This window comes from Suricata suricatta, chromosome 7, assembly GCF_006229205.1.
Source record: "Suricata suricatta isolate VVHF042 chromosome 7, meerkat_22Aug2017_6uvM2_HiC, whole genome shotgun sequence".
NCBI classification, from domain to species: Eukaryota; Metazoa; Chordata; class Mammalia; order Carnivora; family Herpestidae; genus Suricata; species Suricata suricatta.
The window spans coordinates 17,287,581-17,308,860 of NC_043706.1; the positions used below are offsets into that span (position 1 = coordinate 17,287,581).

General features: G+C 43.6%; 1 protein-coding gene and 1 long non-coding RNA gene across 5 annotated transcripts in view; one reads left to right on the top strand and one right to left on the bottom strand.

Annotated features, from left to right (window-relative positions):
- NEDD9 (neural precursor cell expressed, developmentally down-regulated 9) overlaps window positions 1-12,009 on the top strand; it is a 170,745-nt gene extending 158,736 nt beyond the window's left edge. For all 4 annotated transcript variants that reach the window (XM_029943727.1, XM_029943729.1, XM_029943728.1 and 1 more), the window contains 5 exons: window positions 3,485-3,586; window positions 3,931-4,032; window positions 4,974-6,212; window positions 7,600-7,689; window positions 9,698-12,009. In XM_029943727.1, coding sequence (XP_029799587.1) covers window positions 3,485-3,586; window positions 3,931-4,032; window positions 4,974-6,212; window positions 7,600-7,689; window positions 9,698-10,207 — 2,043 coding nt within the window. In that variant the 3' untranslated portion in view covers window positions 10,208-12,009. The remainder of the gene's footprint in view (window positions 1-3,484; window positions 3,587-3,930; window positions 4,033-4,973; window positions 6,213-7,599; window positions 7,690-9,697) is intronic.
- Window positions 1-21,280, bottom strand: part of LOC115295640 — an 83,890-nt gene that overhangs the window by 29,711 nt on the left and 32,899 nt on the right. The window lies entirely within an intron of this gene.

Genomic DNA, 21,280 nt, shown 5'->3' on the forward strand with positions numbered 1-21,280 from the left:
AAATTTGAGCAACATGGGGTGTATTTTTTCAGGATGGCAGTTGGTGGGAGCTGAGCAATGGCTGCTTTCTATCAGTAGGGCGTGAATTCTGTCTCCCCAGCACAGAATCCCAGCCTGTTTCCTCCTTCACCTCACCTGCTTGGCCCCACAGGTATCTAAGCATGAGGCCCTTGCTTGGCTACACAAGTAGTAATAAGCCCAGGCCAAAGACTGAGGGGTGAGTGGCATAGGCCAAGGGCCCCTCTCCCAGCTCCCTGACTCACGCATCCGGCCCTTGCTACCACTCCAAACATGGGTTCCTCTTCTCTAAAATTTCAGCATCCATGGCTCTCAAAATTATGAGACAGGGAGGTATTTACAGCATCTTTCAAAGCAGATCTTGGTGCCCAGGATCGGATGCTGAAAATGGTGTGAATCAAACAGGTCAAAGTGTGGGGTGGGGTGTGCCGTGTGTGTTTGCTTATTTAATGCAAAGCACATTAATTTGAGAGCTAACCTAACCCCGGTCCCTAGACTTTGGATACCGTCCTACCAGGACTCGGCCTGGGAGATTTATTGAATGGGCTATTCCTTTCCTAACTGTCTGCATCTGCCTTCTTCTCTGCCTCAGAACTCTTCCCAAACTGTCCACCCTCAGCCTCTTCAGTCAGTGGACCAGAATGGAGTACGAACATCTGAGGAACTGTCAGGTTCCTCATGGGGCAGAAAACTCATATTTGGAAAATGCAAATCCTCTGCCAAGGTTATTAGGAAAGGGGGCTGCAGTAGCCATTGTCAGAGAGCCCCATGAATCCCCCTTTTTAGCCCCGTTTGCATCAACTCTAATGAACTAAGGGGTCAATTGGTAGTTCCTGAGTTTAAGCCCTTGTAACTATAGATGAATACTCAGAATAAAAGGAATGCAAAAAGAAAAACTGATGGGGGAAAAAGGGAAATGAAAAGCCTGACTTCATTTCATTGAGGAAATGTTTTGATGTGCCCTGTGTGCAGCAATGCCATCAATGTCTTGCCACACAAATGCCCAGGAGTATGCCTCTGAAATTTACATCCCCTTAGCTAGACCTCGGTGTCCCTCCTAGGCAGAGATTCAGTAACTCTGGGGTGGTAGAAAGGTTTTTTTGTACTATGTCAAGCAGGAAGAAAAGGTCTTATGACCACAAAACTGGATACTTTGTTAGGTACAGAACAGTCAGCACTTTCCTCCAAGGAGAGAACACACAGTTGGCATGAGAGTCAGCCAAGCGATGGGTTGAGGAGGACAATGTCCAAAAGTAGAAGACTTCCAGCCCCACGTTCCTGCAGATGTCACAGAGGGGGTTGTGGTATGCCGTGGATGTGTCTGACCAGATGCAAAACACTGGTCCCTTTTAAAGGCTATTTGTGGACCAGTGTGAATTAGATGGTACCATCGGGAATGCTGGAATGGGGGGAGAGATTGTATTTTGTTGGCTTCTTTCCCCTGTGGTTTTCACCATCTGTTTCTTTTAATGCATAAACAAGGAAAATGACTGGTTTGGAATGCAAAGTTTTTAAAAACCAGATGACCACAGGCATCCTCTAAATGAGAAAGAGAGAGCAAGCTGAGGTTCTGTGACATTTGTCAGGAAGTGAGATGTTAAATACCGGGAAGCACTAATGCTCACTGCCAAGGAAAATCCATGAAGGCGAAGGCGAGGAAAAGCTTTGTCCGTGACCCCGCCTTTCCGAGGTCTTGCCATATGTTTACATTTCACCAAGGACTATTTTCAGATACCAGCACCACCCCCTCTAGCACCCAGCTCCCCCTTCCCATCTTTAAACTAAAGATGGAACCACTCAGCCGGCCTTCAGCATAACCAGGCTTGGTTTTCCATTCACATTATTACTATCTTGGCAACCTTGGGCAGAATCAATCCACTCTTAGAAACTTTCAGAGAACAAAAGCTGTGTTGTTGCACAGGTTCTATTATAAAGCCAAAATAGAGAGCTAAAAATAGAGGGGCTGATGAGATAGACTCTGAGAAGATCCTTCATTTCTCTCCTGGACAATAGTGAGTGGGGGGAAAAATTATATAAGGGCACTCGGAACACAGTGTGTTTTTCTTGAGCAAAGGGCACGCCGCCTTTGAAAGGAAGATTTGCTACGCACAATACAGTGGCCACTCTGTAAATGGTTTTGGATGCTCCATGCCAACAAACCTTAAAGCAACAGATTCCTTTTCTAAACCCAAGGCGGGGAAGAGATTTGACGGGACGGTGACTGCGTACTAATCTCCTTTCCCTTCATTTCCAGCAGTGATCAGCTGCAAGCACAGGGGATTTAAGCATCTTAGAGCTCCCGGGGAGAAGGGAATTGATGCATTTGGCTGAGTTCCACCAACTTCAGCATAAGATGAACGCATTTTTCACATAGTTTTGTAGGCAGCCTGACGCCAGAAATGTTCACATTAGAGAAAGGATAAAAGATGATGGTTTCTTTGAGAAGAGCCAACTTGTCCTAATTTACAAAGTGGTTTCCTAAAACACAAAAACGTCATGGGTGATGCTAAGGTGGGCGCTATGAGTCTCTTGGGGGGTGGGGGGTCAGGCAGAAACAAGACCCTGGTAATTTAGAAGTGCTTGGGAGATTAAATCGGTTTCCAAATGAGTTGCAGTTCAAAAATAATTTCCCTACCAGTGCTCAGGACACTAGGAAGGCTGTAGATACAAAAATCCCCGCCTGTCGGGCGAGATTCCTTTCACTGGCATTGGTTCCAGATGCCACAGTTGTGGTGCGTGTGTCTGACTTCCCACACCCCGTGGACACAGGTACCGTCTGGGATGGCTGCTTCCCTGGTGGAAATGAGAAAATGATTAGAAATGTGAACTCTGTGCCGGGCAGCTCCCGACTCCATGTGTCATTTGTTTCAAAGCTTAGATTGAAAGCTCCTGGAGGATTCAGAGAGCAGGAGTCTGTGGGTTACTTTCATAAAAGTGCTCTAGTGATCTATGGAATTTTAGTTATAATAATAATGTCACATGAAAAGGCATCCTGGGGAAGGTATGGGAGGAATTTTAAGTAGCTGAACTCTCTATTTGCATTATTCGCTTTACAAATAATTTCAGAGCCTTTAAAAAAAAAAGTGCGCTTTCTTTTTCATTATGCTGTGTTTTTGGTGCTCCAAAGGGATGATCTAGGACCTTCATAATTTAAAGATGATTCTCCCAAAAGGTGCATCCTGGGAATGGAGACTTTGACCAACTTTGAGATGATTTTGTCACCATAAGGAAGAGGAACAGAGCTGTTTCAGGGATTTGTTCTTTCCTGGGATTTAAGAGAGGATTTGAAAGTGTTCTGACTTGATGTCTCCTTGTCTCCTTCCTTTTCTGTCTTCCGTTCTTAGTTTTTCTTTCTTTCCTTCTTTTCATGGGGGAGAGGTGAGGGAGGCGTGCCTGGCTAGGAGGCTAAGAGATTTCCTGAGGACTGGAGCTTGGAAGTTTAACCTCTGTGTCTTCTTGCCCACAGGTGATAACCCCAGTGAGGACAGGCCAAGGCTATGTGTATGAGTACCCGTCCAGGTACCAAAAGGATATCTACGACATCCCGCCTTCCCACACCACCCAAGGGGTATGTACCAGGGCCATGGTCACAGCAGAGGGGACTGCTTCAGGGTGGCATTCCTTCAAAGCTCCAGAGCAAAGGGAAGTTCACAGATTATGTGTGTTTCACATGAAGCTTTATTAAGTTTACCCATCCAGAAGCCATTTTAGCCAATGTGATTTTTATACTCAGTTTGAGTCGAAAACTATGAAATATGAAAAGCAAAATTCCATTAACCACTTATCAGGTAGAATGCAGCCAAAGATGCAAGGTATACATAACCTGGCAAATAAATCCATAAGGAAAGGCTTTGTAGTATAAAAAATAACAAGAATACAACACTTCTGGGTAACTCCAGTGTTTCTTTCCAGGTGTATGACATCCCTCCATCATCAGTCAAAGTCCCTGGGTTTTCAGTTCCTGTGGGAGAGATAAAACCTCAAGGCATCTATGACATCCCTCCTACGAAAGGGGTAAGTGACCCACCACAGAGCAGCCAAACAGGGGTTGTGTGTGTGTTTATCGGGGTAAAACCAGAAGAACAAACCAAAGGGGAAAAACTAGTCTTTCTGAGAGAGTGAATGAGAGGAAAGAAAGGCAATAGATAGAAAGGCCAAGATAAGCCGAAGGATTCCAGGGGCACCTTGCTTGCCCAGTCGGTGGAGCATTCAACTCGTGATCTCGTGGGTTCAAGCCCCATGCTGGGCATAGAGATTACTTTTTTAAAAAGTTAAAAGAAAAAGTACCTCAAAGATAAGTCTAAGGATTTCATACTTTGGGGACTCTACTAAAAACAAGGTAGTCAGTAAAGACCAGTAAGAAGGTAAAGGAATTCAGTCTGGCAAGCAACTAACAGATCTCATATCTATGGAAAGTGTTAGAGCTTCCTTGGTCCACAGATAGGGGTTGGTGGGCTTGATGCACACTGTTCTCCTCTGGGGTATGCCTGCACAGGACGTACAGATAAGGGAACTGTGTGTCAGAACATTTAAGCCACTTATTCAGCATCTCATTGCTGATAGATCCAGGGAGAGACCTGAGGTCTTCTAACACCTAGTCCTGTGTGTTAATACATAGTCTTCTGCCAAGCCTGGCTCAGCCGAGGAAGGAGACTCAGGAGCTGGTCAGAAACACAGGACTGGGACCCAGGGAGGGCAACTCAGCCAGGAGGGGTCCACATACAAGCAGCACAGAGGCCACAGGGAAGGATGATCCTGTCAAAGGAGGAGGGAAGTAAGAACAGATCAGAGCAGAGCCTTGGGAAACACTGGCCATTAAGGGAGTGGAAGGTGCAAAACAAGGAGCCAGTGATTAGGACTGAGAAATCCTGCCTCATTTTAATGTCCTTTTCCATTTCTGCATGTTCACATGAGCCACGTGAACAAATAATAGCTCCTTTTTCCTTACTTTTCAGTTATATGCCATCCCTCCCTCTGCTTGCCGAGATGAGGCAGGGCTTAAGGAAAAAGAGTATGATTTCCCCCCTCCAGTGAGGCAATCTGGAAGGCTGGACGTCAGACCAGAGGGCGTTTATGACATCCCCCCAACCAGCACCAAGCCGATGGGGAAGGACCTTCACATAAAATATAACTGTGATGCTCCAGGAGCCGCTGAACTGCCAACACGAAGACACCAAACCACTCCGCTGAACCACCCACAGCTGGGACAGTCCCTGGGTGCCCAGAATGATGCATACGATGTCCCCCGAGGGGTTCAGTTTCTGGAGCCGCAGGCAGAGAGCAGTGAGAAAGCAAACCCTGGAGAAAGAGACGGCGTTTACGATGTCCCTCTGCACAACAACCCACCGGAGGCCAAAGGCTCTCAGGATGTGGTCGATGGCATCAACCGGTTATCCTTCTCCAGCACGGGCAGCACCAGGAGTAACATGTCCACGTCCTCGACCACCTCCAAGGAGTCTTCATTGTCAGCCTCCCCATCTCAGGACAAAAGGCTCTTCCTGGACCCAGACACAGCCATCGAGAGACTTCACCGGCTCCAGCAGACCCTGGAGGCGGGCGTTGCCAGCCTCATGGCGCTGGTCACCACGGACTGGCGGTGTTACGGATACATGGAACGGCACATCAACGAGATCCGCACCTCGGTGGACAAGGTGGAGCTGTCCGTGAGGGACTACCTCCATTTTGCCAAGGGAGCTGTGGCAAATGCTTCCTGCCTCCCCGAACTCGTCCTCCATAACAAAATGAAACGGGAGCTCCAAAGAGTGGAAGACTCCCACCAGATTCTGAGCCAGACCAGCCATGACTTAAATGAGCACAGCTGGTCACTGAACATTCTGGCCATCAACAAGCCCCAGAACAAGTGCGATGACCTGGACAGGTTTGTGATGGTGGCGAAGGCCGTGCCCGATGATGCCAAGCAGCTCACCACAACCATCAGTACTAACGCAGAGGCCCTCTTCAGGCCAGGCGCGGGCAGCTCGCCTATGAAAAGTGGGTCTGGGAACATCATGAACTCCACTGAGTACCCACACACCGCGTCCCAGGCCCACCTGCTGCATTCTGGGGATCACAAGGCCCAAGCCCTCACCAAGCCATTGCCCCCAAGCCTGGGCAAGGACCAGACTCCTGATTGTAGCAGCAGTGATGGGTCAGAAAGGAGCTGGATGGATGATTATGACTATGTCCACCTACAGGTAAGGAAACCAGGCTCATCAAGTTCCTATGTTCGCGTTCAGGGAGCCTGAGATTGATGTCTGTATGGCTAGTAGGCTGGACTGCTGGAGGGGAGAACATGATCAGTGGTTCACATGCAAAATTAGTAGTTCACAAATGGAGGCGATGTTGTACAGTAGAAAGAACACTGGCCTGAGAGGCTGAGTCCTCGGCTCTAGATCTTACCCCGACACGAAGTGTGATTGACTTATTGAACCTGCCTGGACCGTAATTTCCTCATTTGCAAAATGAGTGAGGCACAGGGTGGGAATGATCCATTGATATGCCTCAGGCAAGCAGGAAGAGACTCCTCAAATGGGAGAATGGGCCCTCAGATAATCATATCCTCTCCACTTCTATTTATGTCTTATCATATAGTTCTGTGTGGTATTCTATTTGGAAAAGGAGGGAGGCACTGTTAAGAAAAAAAATGAACCTCTATACTACACATTTCTAAGGTCCCTTCATCTCTATAATGTGTGTGTGTGTGTGTGTGTGTGTGTGTGTGTGTGTGTGTTTAATTACTTATAGAAAAACTTAACCCCATTTCAGGCTTACCTTGAGGAACCTGACCTAGAACTTAACCAACACATGGGAAGTTGGGCAGCCACAGTTGGCCTCTGACAAGTGGGAAATTTCACCAAGCTGACCTGGGATCCCTCTCACTTTGGGGAATTCAAACATTGTACCAGGATCCATTATTCAGAACTTAGGGTGCTCTGTTATTCTGCCACTCTTTTCATTTGACTGAGAGATGTGGATTATCCTGATAACTGTTGAACTACTACAATTCCCTGGGTGCAAGAGACTGGGAAAGGGAGAGAGCTGAGCGCCTCCCCCTCATCTCTCAGTGCTAAGGAAAGGTGTGGGGAGAGAGTAGATCAGGGCATTCACTCTTCATCTGGCAGGTTGTCCGGCTCTGTGTATTGGAAACACCAATTTGGTGTAGAGTCGTAGATGATTCAAAGAAACCAGGAGTGTAGTGTGGGTCCCATTTAGACTTGCCTTAGGAGGTTTGTCGGTTTACGTATAATCTATGAGAAAAGGATGCTGAGAAACAGTGCTTAAGGAGTTTTGAAGAGGATCATGGTGGATCTCCAAAATGGTCAAGTGGAGCAGATGGTGGCACTTCACATGGAAGCAGAGTTTAGTTTTCAGCCCTGATCTACACAGTGACTCTAGAAGTCTGGCAGAGAAGCACACTATCCCTGTTTGGGGTTCACAGGGCCTAATGGGGGGAGGGGGGCATGTGGGAAATCGCCAAGGCATTGGAAAATGAAAGGGTATTTATACATTTGTCAATGAAATTGTTAGCATAAGTGAATCACAGGGGTGATGTAATGTTTTCTTTCTGTTGAAAAATAATAGGGTAAGGAGGAGTTTGAGAGGCAACAGAAAGAGCTGTTGGAAAAAGAAAATATCATCAAACAGAACAAGATGCAGCTGGAACACCACCAGGTAAGTTCAATCAGAACAAAACCTACTCGGTATTGAAGAGATTTCCCACTTAATAAGGAAGGTATTACTTCAAAAGATTATGATTTTGATCTTTCCAGTATACTTTGGCATAAATAGGCTCCAAGGCATATAATAGGTATAAGAACAAAGGGAAAGTTTATAGCTTCGGTAATCCAGCTGGTGTTTCTGGATTATGTCCAAACGGCTATTTTTCCAGGCCAATTCTGTATATCTGTTAGGACTCTTTGGGTTAAAGCTGTTGGTCTCAAGGAGCAAGACCCACTCAAGCCCAAGTAAACAAGTTTTATAGTAGGGGAATGCGGGAACAGAAAATGCAGATCTAGGGAGGTCTGATGAGAGCTAGGCCTATAAATTCTATCTCCTTCTTGTACTTCCTTTGCTTTTCTCTAAATCTGCTTCCTTCTCCTCTATTTTCTGGTAGTTTCCTCTGCTTATCTATTCCTTTGCCTCCTCTCTAACTTTATAGAACCCACAAATGGCCACTCAAAGTCCTTTCTACAGATAGCTTTTCATCTCAGCTTCCTCAACTGATAGTCTGCTACTTCAGTTCATCAAACTGTGTAAAAAAAAAAAAAAGAGCCTAATTGGGTCATCTATATCTATCTCTCTCCTACAACTCAAGCCTATGGCTTGGCTGTTCTTGGTCCAATCTAAGAGAATGAGGGCAGGATCAAATGTTTTCAAATTATATCCAAGCTCTTAAACAAAGGATTTGGACAGGGCACATTCACTCAAAAGTTGGGCATGAGAGGGGCTGCTAATGATGAGTGTTGCTGGTATAAGGGAATAAAAATAAAAAGCAATGGATTGAGGATTTATAAGCCTTTTAAACTGAAATGAAGTGGCATGTAGAGACATGTTCTAATTCTTGCTTTCGGACCAGCCAACTATGTGACCTTAGGCAAGTCACTTGCCCTACATGTACTTCTGTTACTAATGTATAAAATGAGAAGATACCCCAGCTCTCCATCTAATAAGATGATGTATTATAAACATATTTGTGGCAGCGTAAGCAAGATATCTTCAAACATCGCGTAGTACCTGTTTATATCCACATTGGCATTTGGCCAAGTAGGACTACAGGGCTTTAAGGGACTTATTGAAACCATAGCAATTCCTAAGAAGAAAGCAGATTTGGTTGAAAAGTAAAGGTCATTGTACATTTCTTGTGGGAGAAGTTGGACGAGGTTATCCCTACTCTGACTGAGCCCTACCTTGGAGCAGATCACTGAGTCCTAAGCTAAGGTCACAGGTAGTCCTTACCTGCAGAAGAAGGGTCTCTCCTGAGATTTGGTGGAATGACATGAGATTATTATCACTGCAGTTTAAATAATACACCAGCTGGCAGCAGGAAGGAAAGACGAAAGCTAACGCTCATTGAGTCTGTGTGCGAAGCTCTTTTCTTTCAATAGCTGAGTGGCTTAGTGGTATGATGCACAATTCAGATTCCCTTAGAGATGTTCTTTTCCACAGTGCACGTGGATTTATATGCATTAGTGTCTCCTGCAGTCATAGACTGTCACTTATCTAAGAGTCTAGAAGGGGTAGAGCCAAAGCTTTCCCAGAGAAGGAACCAACTCAGTCTGCCTCGCCACCACTCAATGCTCCGTAAACATTTACATGGAGGCTACAATGTACCAAACACCATTCTAAGCACTTTGTAAATGTTAACTCATTTAACATTCATAAAGGTGCAGGTAACAAGAGCTGAGGATGCGCACTAGCTGTCTTCCAGCCTTAGTGCAGAAGAAACCAGTACACAGTCACAGGGGCCTGAGTTGGTGGATTCCTTAGGGATCCTCTTCCTCAATCTCTACATTTTACACTTTAGGAAAGTGAGACAACCTGACTGAGGCCTCCCATCTAATAAGCACCTGACTCTTATTAGGGATTAAAATCCTTGTCCTTGAACTCCAAGCCCTGGTTAATTTTCAGTACAGCACACTTGCCCTACCCTTCATGAAATCTGCTTTGTGCTTCCTTGTAGCTAAGTCAGTTCCAGCTGTTAGAACAAGAAATTACCAAGCCAGTGGAGAACGACATCTCCAAGTGGAAGCCCTCTCAAAACCTCCCGACCACAAACAGCAGCGTGGGCTCTCAGGATCGGCAGCTGCTCTACTTCTACTACGACCAGTGTGAGACCCATTACATCTCCCTCCTCAACGCCATCGACGCCCTCTTCAGCTGCGTCAGCTCCGCGCAGCCCCCGCGCATCTTCGTGGCCCACAGCAAGTTTGTCATCCTGAGCGCACACAAACTGGTGTTCATTGGGGACACGCTGACGCGGCAGGTTGCCACCCAGGACATTCGCAACAAAGTGATGAACTCCAGCAACCAGCTCTGCGAACAGCTCAAGACTATAGTGATGGCGACCAAGATGGCCGCCCTCCATTACCCCAGCACCACGGCCCTGCAGGAGATGGTGCACCAAGTGACAGACCTGTCCAGGAACGCCCAGCTCTTCAAGCGCTCGTTGCTGGAAATGGCAACCTTCTGAGAAGAAAAGGAGGAAAGGGGGACTGAGCGCACTACTAAGGAAAACTGGAAATGCTATCTGGTTTTTGTAAATGTTATCTATTTTTGTAGATAATTTTCTATGAAAATGAAATATTTTAACATTTGATGGGGTTAGACAACATTCAGCAATTCAGGGAGCTAGAGGGGGAATTTTTTCCTGTGTGGTTATATAAACACATAAGCATCTAAGGCATAAACTGTACAGAAACGTGTCCACGTGCGTGTGTATGCCTGTGTATTCATGTTCGTTGGTAGATGTCTGTCTGATACATTCCATTAGAAAACATGAATTAAGAAGCACCTTAGTAACCACCTCCTAATGCTGCATTTTTTTCTTTTTTCCTTTTTTTTTTTTGAAAACATACCAGCCAGTTGTAATATTGCTATACATATACTAGCAATTATTCTGAGCCTGTCACTTCCAAGTCTGGGAAGCACGGTATATACACAAATGTTCACCTTCCAACAATGAGGCATGATATGACCTGTTCTTGTCTTGAGGCCCCTTCCAAAATTGACCTTCTAGGCCACACTATGGCAAAATGCCTCCCTTCTGACTGAGAAAGCCCTTCTAGAAGTTTCAGGAAGTGTATGTCAATCCAAGACCAATATTTTAGAAGGACTTACAGGCCATATCCCCAGTTAGGGCAGGGCTGTTTCAAAACAGAAAGCACAACACAATAAAAGGAGAGCACATGTTTCACCAGGGCTTTTTGATCATCTGTGTTTATGAGTGATTTGGCCATGAGGTCTTCCAAAGGGTGTTTTTAAATTTGCAAAAGCCATATTATTTGTAGCAGGAATTCATAAAGACATAGCAGACTATGCCTGTCCACAGAAAAAAGGGATGGTTCCATTTACTAGTTTTAAGTAAAGGCCTTTTCTCTCAACATTCACTTAGGTGCTACTACTTCCATTACCTGACCAGTTCCTTGGTCACTTAAATGTTAAGAGCCTCCAGATCACATCCTATTCTAAGAGAATTCATTGCTTGATCTTGCACCCACCTTTAAACCTGCAGCTGCTGACCCAACACTGAGCCCATCCAGTCTTTACAATTCTGTCTGGCCCATGACCCTGTGGATACAGCCTATTACCATCTCACAGCTCAGCACAGCCCCTTCCATAACCTGTCCCCTTGAACCAGGTGGTGTTGGCACAGCATAGACACACTGCAAACCATGAGATTCATCTTGGGGCAGCTGAAACACTTCCTACCAGGGGTAAAGGTATTCTCCTGTTACCAAGTCAGGAAGCAAGTTATCTGTGGGCTTTTGGTCCTGTTCTTATTTAATGGTTCTAGTCTAGCCTATTGGAAAGCGTTTTTATTTTGCAATATATGCCTTGACTTCATTAAGCTTGCTTGTTTTAAAAACCAAATCGTTGGAACAGAAAAAGGACTTAAGAGAGAACAATGTGTGATCTAAGTGTGATGGAGAAAAAAAAAATCAGTGAAACATCATAGAAGGTGCTTTTGAAAACAGCTATTATTGTAGCTTTCCAAGTTCTGCTCTGTCAAAAGATGATTACAAGTTGTATTGTTACATGACAAGTGAGTGCGTGGGTAGGATGGAGACTGCTGAAAACCAACTAAACAGGAGGAGTTCAAAAGTGTCTCTGTAGATTACATTGTATAATGTGTGTTTCTTAGGAGATGACAGACTTGTTCTAAGCTATGTGGTGACATTTCACATTTTCGAAACCAAAATGTTCGGTCTGTATTACTCTCTCCCATCTTGTATGTAAAGGCTATTTTTAAATCATTAAATTTTTAGATCTCGATTTTCATAGGCACTGGGTTTTCTTTTCCAGATTTCTCTTTGTCACAGAACTGAATGTTGGCTTACTTTGGGACTCCTCATACAGAAAGTTAAATTATGGTTATTGTAGAGATCAGAATTTTTTAGGAAAATTGAGAGTTGTGTATTTTTTCATTTGATGTCACTTCAGAGTATAATTTACATATGAAGAAAATTCTGTGATCTGTGAACATTGCCAAACTCAAATATCTGAAACAAGGCTTGGCTTCACCAGAAGGCCTGTCCATTTAAGTGATGGGTAGGATGATTTCTGCCACCACAATATGGATGCTACTATTCATGAAGTTTTCGAATCAAAGAGAATTGTTTAATTCATTTAGGAATAGACATAAAGAAATGGTTAAAAGAAAACTAGATTTGATGAGAATTAGACATTCATAACCACATAAATTATTTTTAATGCTTAGCCCCCTCTTTCATACAGGTATCCTACCTGTGAGATTAATAGATAAAGTATTTGTATATATCTTGTACCATTTTGCCCACATCTATGAACATGAGCTGATTTTTAAGAAAAGTGTTAAGGCACTTCAATGGGGAATGAAGTCTTTTGAAAAAATGGTACTGGAACAATTAGATCTCTCCACGGACAAAAATGAAGACTTACAGCCTACACAAAAATGAAATGAATCATAGACTTACATATAATACTTCTGGGAGAAAACATCAGAGAAAATCTTTGTGATTTCAGGTAGATAAATGTTCCTTGGATAGGAAAATAAATAAGTAACTAAATAAGGGGCATCTGGGTGGCTCAGTGGGTTAAGTGTCCGATTTCAGCTTAGGTCATGATCTCACGGTTCATAAGCTGAAGCCCTGCATTGGGCTCTGTGCTGACACTTCAGAGCCTGAAGCCTGCTTCAGATTCTGTGTCTCCCTCTCTCTGCCCCTCCCCCCACCTCTCTCTCTCTCTCTCTCTCTCTCTCTCTCTCAAAAATAAATATTAAAAAAATTTTTAAATAATTAACTAAAATAAATAAATAAATCTTAAAAGAAAAAATAGATAATTTGGACTTTATCAAAATTAAAAACTTTGCTCTTCTAAGGAGACCATTAAAAATACAAAAAGGCAGCCCACAAAGCAGGAGAAAATATTTGCACTACAAGTAGTGTCCAGCCAACGACATTAATCAGAATGAGGAAACAATGAAATTTTTTAAGTGGGCAAAAAATGTGAACAGAAACCTCACAAAAGAAGACATATGAGTGGGCAATAAGTAAATGATATGTAAACACACCAAACAGAGTCAATAAAATTAAAAAGGAAGCCATCTCTACTGTTGACGAGATAGGGGCGCAAATGGAACCCTCACATAGCACTGGTTAGAGTGTAAAATGGTACAAATACTTTGGAAAATAGTCAGTTGCTTAAAAAATTAAATTTTGGCCTCATGTACGACCTAGGAACTCCCTTCTTACATATATACTCAAGAGAAATAAAAGCACATGTCCATACAAAGACTTGAAGAAGCGTGCCGATAGCAGCTCTATTTGTAATAGCCAAAAGCTAGACACAGCCCAAATGGCCATCTGTGTGAATGAATAGAACCACTGTTTTATATCCACACAATGGAATACTACACGCAAATAAAAAAAGAGCAACAAAATTGAAACAAAAACAATATGACTGAATTCTAAACCATCGCAACATGTAAAAGAAACCCGACAAAACAGACTACCTATGGTATGTTTCCATTTACACAAAATTCTCAAGATGCAAAGTGATGGAAGCAGATCAGTGCTATTCTAGAAAGACGAGGGGTGAGAGGGATTACAAAGGAGTTCAGGGAAACTTGTGGGAATGACAAAAATGGCCATTTTCCTGACCATGGTGATGGCTTCACAGCTATATACCTGTCAAAACTCATCAGATCGTACACTTGAAATATTCATTCTATTGTTAGTTATGACTTTTTTTTTTAAACTAAACGATCTAAACACACCCATTAGATGTCAGAGATTCTCAGCCTAGGTTTTTGTTAAAAGCAAGACCAAGCTATACACTACTTAAAAGACACCTGCCCTAAATAAAAATATAAGTTTAAAAGCAAAGGGATAGGGGCACCTGGGTGGCTCAGTTGGTTGACCGTCTGAATTCCACTCAGGTCATGATCTCACAGTTCGTCAGTTCAGGCCCCACGTCAGGTTCTGCTGACAGCTCAGAGCCTGGAGCCTGCTTCGGATTCTGTGTCTCCCTCTCTCTTTGTTCTTCCCATGCTCACACTGTCTCTCTCTCAAAAATAAAGATTAAAACATTTTTTAAATAATAAAAAATAAAAGCAAAGAGATGGAAAGAAATGTACCTTGCATATTCTGATTAAAAAAAAACCAAAAAGCTAGAGCAGCTATATTAGCAGACAAAGAATTGAGAACAAGGACAAAGGAGAACATTGCAACTAAAAGGGTCAACTCACACACAAAAATTATTTATTTTGTATGTATCTAATCACAAAGTTTCAAAATCTTTGAAGCAAAAACTGATATAACTGAAAGGAGAAATGGGAAGTCTGTAATTACAAATACTCCTGCCTCAGTAATTAATAGAACAAGTAAACAAATATCAGTAGTAACTGGTAAAGATAGAGCAGCTAGAACTCCCTTACACTGTTGGTAGGAATAAAAAATGGTGTAACCATTTTGGAAAACAGTTTGGCCATCTCTTCTAAACTTAAACATATACTTACCATATAACCCAGCAATTCCAATCATAGGTATTTACCCAAGAGAAATTAAAATATCTATGTCCTTACAAAAATCGAACTGCTTTATTCATCATAGTCCCAAAGGAAAACAATCCAGTGGCATCAACAGATGAGTGGATAAATAAATTGTGGTCTATTCATACAATGGAACACTACTCAGCAATAAAAAGGAGTGAACAGCAGTCATTTCTCTGACAACAGCCATAGCAACATTTTTCTAGCTATGTCTCCTGAAGCAAGGAAAACCAAAGCAAAAATAAACTATCAGGATTACATCAAAACATAAAGCTTCTGCACCGTGAAGGAAATAATCAACTAAACAAAAAGGCAACCTATAGAATGGGAGAAGATGTTTGCAAATGGCATATCCAATAAAGGGTTAGTATCCAAAATATATAAAGAACTTATACAACTCAATACCAAAAACCAAATAATCCAATTTTAAAATGGGTAGAAGGGGCATCTGGGTGGCTTAGCTGGCTGAGTGCCTGACTCTGGATGTCATCTCAGGTCACGAACCAAGGGTTGTGGGATTGAGCCCTGTGTCAGGCTCTGCACCGAATATGGAGCCTGCTTAAGAGTCTTTCTCCCCCTCTATCCCTCTGCCCTGCTTGCGCGTGCGCGCTCTCTCTCTCTCTCTCTCTCTCTCTCTCTCTCTCTCTCTCTCTCTCTCCTTCTCTCTCAAAACAAACAAAAAATGGGCAGAAGGCATGAACAGACATTTTTCTGAAGAAGAGATACAGATGGCCAATAGACACATGAAAAGATGCTCAACACCACTGATCAGGGAAATGCAAATCAAACCACAATGAGATACCACCTCACGCCTGTCAGAATGACCCAAATAAAAAACACAAGAAACAAGTGCCAGCAAGGATGTGGAGAAAAAGGGACCTTCGTGCACTGTTGATGGGAATGCAAACTGGTGCAGCCACTGTGGAAAACAGTATGGAGGTTCCTCAAAAAATTAAAAATAGAATTACCATATGAACCAGTAATCACACCATTAGGTTTTTACCCATTGAATACAAAAACACTAATTGAAAAGGAGATATACATCCCTATGTTTACTGCAGCATTATTTATCAAATTATGGAAGTGGCCCAAGTGTCTGTCAATAGATGAATGAATAAAGAAGGGGGGATATATATATATAAGGAATATTACTGAGACTTAAAAAACGAATAACGTCTTGCCATTTGCAACAACATGGATGGGGCTGGAGAGTATAATGCTAAGCAGAATAAGTCAAAGAAAGACAAATACTGTATGATTTCACTCATACGTGGAATTTAAGAAACAAAACAAATGAACAAGTCAAAAAAGAGACAAATCAAAAAACAGACTCTTAACTATAGAGAACAGACTGATGGTCACCAGAGGGGAGGTGGGTGGTGGGCATGGGTGAAACAGGTGAAGAGGATTAAGAGCACACTTATCATAATGAGCACTAAGTAACACACAGAATTGGCGAATCATATTGTACATCTAAAACTAATATAATGCAATGTTAACTGTAAAAACAAAACAAAACAGGACACCAAAACAAAATAATTTTTTTTAAAAAGGAGTGAATTAATGACACATGTAATGGCATGAATCGGTCAACCTTGGAAACATTTTGCTGAGAAAAAGCCATGCAAATAAAGTGTACATATACGTGAAGCTCTAGAAAACACAAATCAATTTGTAGTAACAGAGATCAAGTCAGTGATTTCCTGAAGTCAAGGATGGGAGTTGAGCATAATTTGGAAAAGAGCACAAAAGAGCTTTTTGGTGTGATGGATGTTTTATTTCTGTGCTGTATGTATGGGTTATAACTGTGCTATATACTTATGACGGAAAGGTTTTGTCATTTGCACTGTCCAATACAGTAGACAATAGTCACATGTGGCTACTGAGCATTTGAAAGGTGACTAGCACAACAGAGGAGCCATTTTTTAATTTCAGTTCATTTCAGTTCATTTGAAAGAGCCACATGTTGTTAGTGGCTATTGTATTGGACACTATTGTGTCTACATCTTGAGTCTTAGGGTAATTATGCAAGCGCAGAAATTTGTCAGAATTATACACTCAACATGGGTGCGTATTATTATAAGTAAGTCATAGCTCAATAAACCTGATGTTAAAAAGAGAGAAGGCATTTCCCAACTAACTCTAATGTTCCATTTTTTGTTAAACCAATATTACCAATTAATTCACCAAAAACACTGGGAGGCCCACCACAAAAAAAAAAAAAAAAGGTCAAATCAGAAAGTTCAGCTTTTCAGTGTCAGCCCCAGGCTAGTTCAAGACCCACTAGGAAGACAAAGACGGTTTCCTGCTTCCTTCCTCAGTAAAAGTCTGGTCTGGGCTTCAGATGTTTCCCCATAAACCATATCAACATTCTCTATCATTTTTAAGTAAGGATGACAAAAGAAACTGCCATTCGCCAGAAGATGTGAAAAACAAGGATTCGGGTATTCATTGAACGTGTGCTGTCTGGCCGCCGCAGCAGGTGGATGGGCCGTGCCCACTGGGGCAATGGCGGCCCAGCCCGAGCAGCCGCCCAGCCTCCCAGCCAGGGTCTCTACCTGCTCAGCAAATGTGTGGTGCTCCAGCGGGGCAGGGAGGAAATAGAAGACCTGCTCTCTCCTCTGCTTTGTTTGAAGGCAAAAGTAAACATGCCTTTGAAACAACTTAAGGCAGATTACAGACAAAAGCCCAACCGGAGGTCAATCTTGTATGAAGAGCTCTAAAATAAAAGTGCCTTTCAGATGGGAACCAAGAAAGTGAGAGACAAATAAAATACCTATAGATAGAAGAAGAAAGAACAGTCAAAGACAGATTGACTGGCCTATCCAGGGACTTACTCTAAGAAGAGGTGCTGAACACTTGGGAAGTCTTCTTGAAAAGGTGGCAGTCATGATAACAAATGTCGTGTTCTGAAAATAGCACTTGGTAGGGTGGAAGGCAGTGAAGACAGGTCTTGAGGATCCTGAAAGCTCAGTTAGGAAGCCCTTGTGTCTGTTCTAGGAGAAAGGGCAAAGTTGCCTGGACCAAAAGGGACAGAAGCAGACAGAATCCAGGTGTATAGGAGAGGAAATCAACATGATTGATGAATTGCACATGGCGCCTGATGCAGAGTCACTACCCTGAAGGTTTCTGGTTTGGGCATCGGGACAGACGTGGACCCATTCTGAACTAGGAAGCACCAAAGTTCTGGACGTTTCTACGAAAGCAGCCTGGCACTGAACACGAGGCTAGGCCAAAAAGGGACTAAACAACACCGCAGAAACTCCAAACCCTACCAGACGAAGGCTCTGTTCAACCCACCCTTCTTTCCTCCCAAGTCCTGAACGTGTAGGCACACGCTGATTTTGTGGTCGGAAAAAAAGAAAGGAAAAGAAAAAACAACCCTGAAAAGGTTTTAATGAGAAGAGGCCAGTACACAAGAGAGAAACCTTTCAAAGGGGCAACTGAAAAAGTGGAGCACACCGACTTTTATCTCCGGGTTTACTGTTACCAGTCTCTCAAACAAATTCCTCCGCAGCCCGGAGGGAAGAGAGAGCCCATACCTCACAATACGATTTAAGCCCATCTCCTAACAACTATAATTAAGGAAACGGAGTTAACAGAAAGGGCACCCTCGTTTGTCTCCTCGTGGACAATTTTCGAAGGAGACAAGAGTCAGCAAGGAATGATGTTAAATGAAAACATACCCCTACTTTTCTCCGGCCCGCCTGGCAGTTAGGATGCCTCAGACCCTAGACACCATCTTGCCCTCCCCCACGGCAGTTACCGTTTATGAGTCTCCTTTATGACCCAGGGAGCATAACAGAGGTTTTTCAGAACTGCCCGAGCCCTTTGTGATTTAAATCCCTCCTAGACAACCTTAAGTCTCGAAGAACAATGGTTCTGAATGGGACATTTTAAACACTGCAAAAAGAAGCAAACGTATTCCAGAGTCTTGCACAACGTTGAAATACCAAGACAAAGGGCTGGTGTGGGTGTATTTTTAGGAGGATGTAAAAATGTAAATGGACCGCTTAGTTAAGGTTGTCCTTCCCCCAGGCAATTATTTCCACCTATCTGTCTAGACATCCAATCAACACTAGGGGAAAAAAACCTATGAGTTGACAAAAGAAGGTTTTAGTTGAATAATGGGTCCCCCAATCCTGTTTGCAAAAGGAAAATCAACAAGCAGGAAAACAAAAGGCCTGCGAAGGACCTTGAGCAGAGGGCCTGTGGGGGCCCGTTGAGTGGAGGAAAGTGTTCTGGAGAAAAGTTATCAAGTCCTGTTGCTCGCAAAGGGGACCAGACTTGCATGTTTACACTTCCCAGGCAGCTGCTCTTATTGGAAAGGACCCTCCAAGAGTCCTTTATGTCCCTGCCACTGCATAGGGCCTGCACTCATTCACTCCAGGTAACAACGGCTTTATCTGGGCACCACCTAAGATGGCTCTGAAGCTTTCCATTTAGTGCCTGCCATTTTGCTGATCTAAAGCAGAGTTCACTTGGGACCCCTCTGGGTAACTTCACACAGCACCCCCCAGTGGTGAGTTGGGGAAACAGAAGGCCTGGGTGGACAATTTGGCTTTTCTAAGAGTCTGCCACCAAACTGTCTTTGAAACGGGGATACTAGTGCAGATCTCGCTCAATGTTACAAATATAAACTTTTTTAAAAAATGTTTTTATTATTTATTTTTGAGAGACAGAGTGTGAGTGGGGAAGGGGCAGAGAGAGAGAGGGAAACACAGAATCCGGAGCAGACTCCAGGCTCTGAGCGGTCAGCACAGAGCCCGACGCGGGGCTTGAATGCACAAACCACAAGATCATGACCTGAGCCGAAGCTGGATGTTTAACCAACCGAGTCACCCAGGTGCCCCACAAATATAAGCTTTTAAAAGAATTCTGAAGTGCTCTAGAAACACACAGCACTACTCTTGCTTCTCTGCCTGCACCTGTCTCTATTCTACTGTATATTTCAGATCCAGAGTATCTGGAGTTCTTCTCCATCTCATGGCCTGGCTCACACAGGAGTTCAATTCATATTTGCTGACTGGCTAACCGACCCGATGAATGAACCCATTTCCTGAATGTCTCCTATCAATCCAACATTGGAGAAGCCCTTTGAACCAAAAGGACTTTGCAGGATCCTTAAAGATAACAAAACACTGAAATCCCTCCAAAGGGCAGGATTTAGAGTACTCATAAGTTCCGGTTGCATCGTTTCCCTTCATGTAAATAATTATCCATCATCCATTTTAGCGCCTTCTTATTGTGGTGGTTTTCTTGCTGGGTGATTTGGCTGTGCTGCCAGCAAGCTCCTGAGGTGGGATTTCCTGTTTCCTAGGGCACAGCACCAGGGCATTCCCTTAAAAAGTTGGTGTAACGAGGTCAAGCCCTGTGTCCCCAGATTTAGAATCCGTGGCTTTGAATAACTATGCTGTTACACAACCTTATGCGCTCTCTCCTCGGCACTTCTGTTCCCTCCCCATCCTGATACTCAGATCTTGAAACATCACATTTACGGACCTTTCAACCATGGAACCCATAAGTAAAAACCAATTACAGAGAAAACTGTCAAAAGGGAAAGTGGAAGAAAAGGTCTATTACCAATAAGCAAAGTATAGACGGATGTATTCACTTGGAAGCATCGGGAATGTTTTGTTTCTCCTGAGCAACTGATACGTTCTTCATCATGGAAGTGAGATTTTTGTAACTAACTGATCATGTTTTCCTTTTTGCCTCCCAGTGAGATGCTCTGAAACAAATTTGATACCCAGGGTCCGTAACCTATGGCTCGAGTATAGAGGTTCTAACTTTTCATCTAATCTTTTCTACCTGGATTACTCCCTGTCCTCTCTTTCTAGCATACTATCTTCAATGTCACATGTCTTCATGCGGAGTATGTTGGCCGTGCACGAGCTCAGATGCTCATGGGGGTGTAAGAACCACGGCTCTGCAGAGTCCAGAAGTTCTCTAGGAGGGTGGGCTGGGGCGGTCCTGCTAGGCTCACAGCCACTCTGCCGGCAGCCAGCATACTGGGCGGGGACCAGCTCCACTGGCCATTTCCAACACCCTAAATCAGTCCTTCATTGCAACTTCTCCCAGGTTTGGAGGTGAAACCAGTCCAGATTTCCGTTTCTGCTGCTGTCTGCCTTCCCTCAAAGAACCAGTGCCCTTTCCTGAAACGTGGTCTCAGACATTACGGGTGAGGATGCCATTTCTTGCTCTTTTAGGAGGCATCGTGGCCACGTTATTATTTCACAGAGGCAAGCTAGACTCATCAGGGCCCAGAAGCATCAAAGCCCCAAAGCTCTGCCTGCGAGCAGGGTCTCAGCCCTAACAAAATGCCCCGTGATGTCTGGAAATTCATAAGAAAAGATGTGCACACTTTCCAGCTGCAGCGGGAAGATGCAGATACTCCCCTCTGTTACATTCCCGAGGAAGAGAAGAAACTCCTTCTACCTTCACACACATACATGTTCCCTGTGACTGGTGCCTCCAAGTGTCAGAGAAACATTCTCCATCTCCCCGCAGACGGCT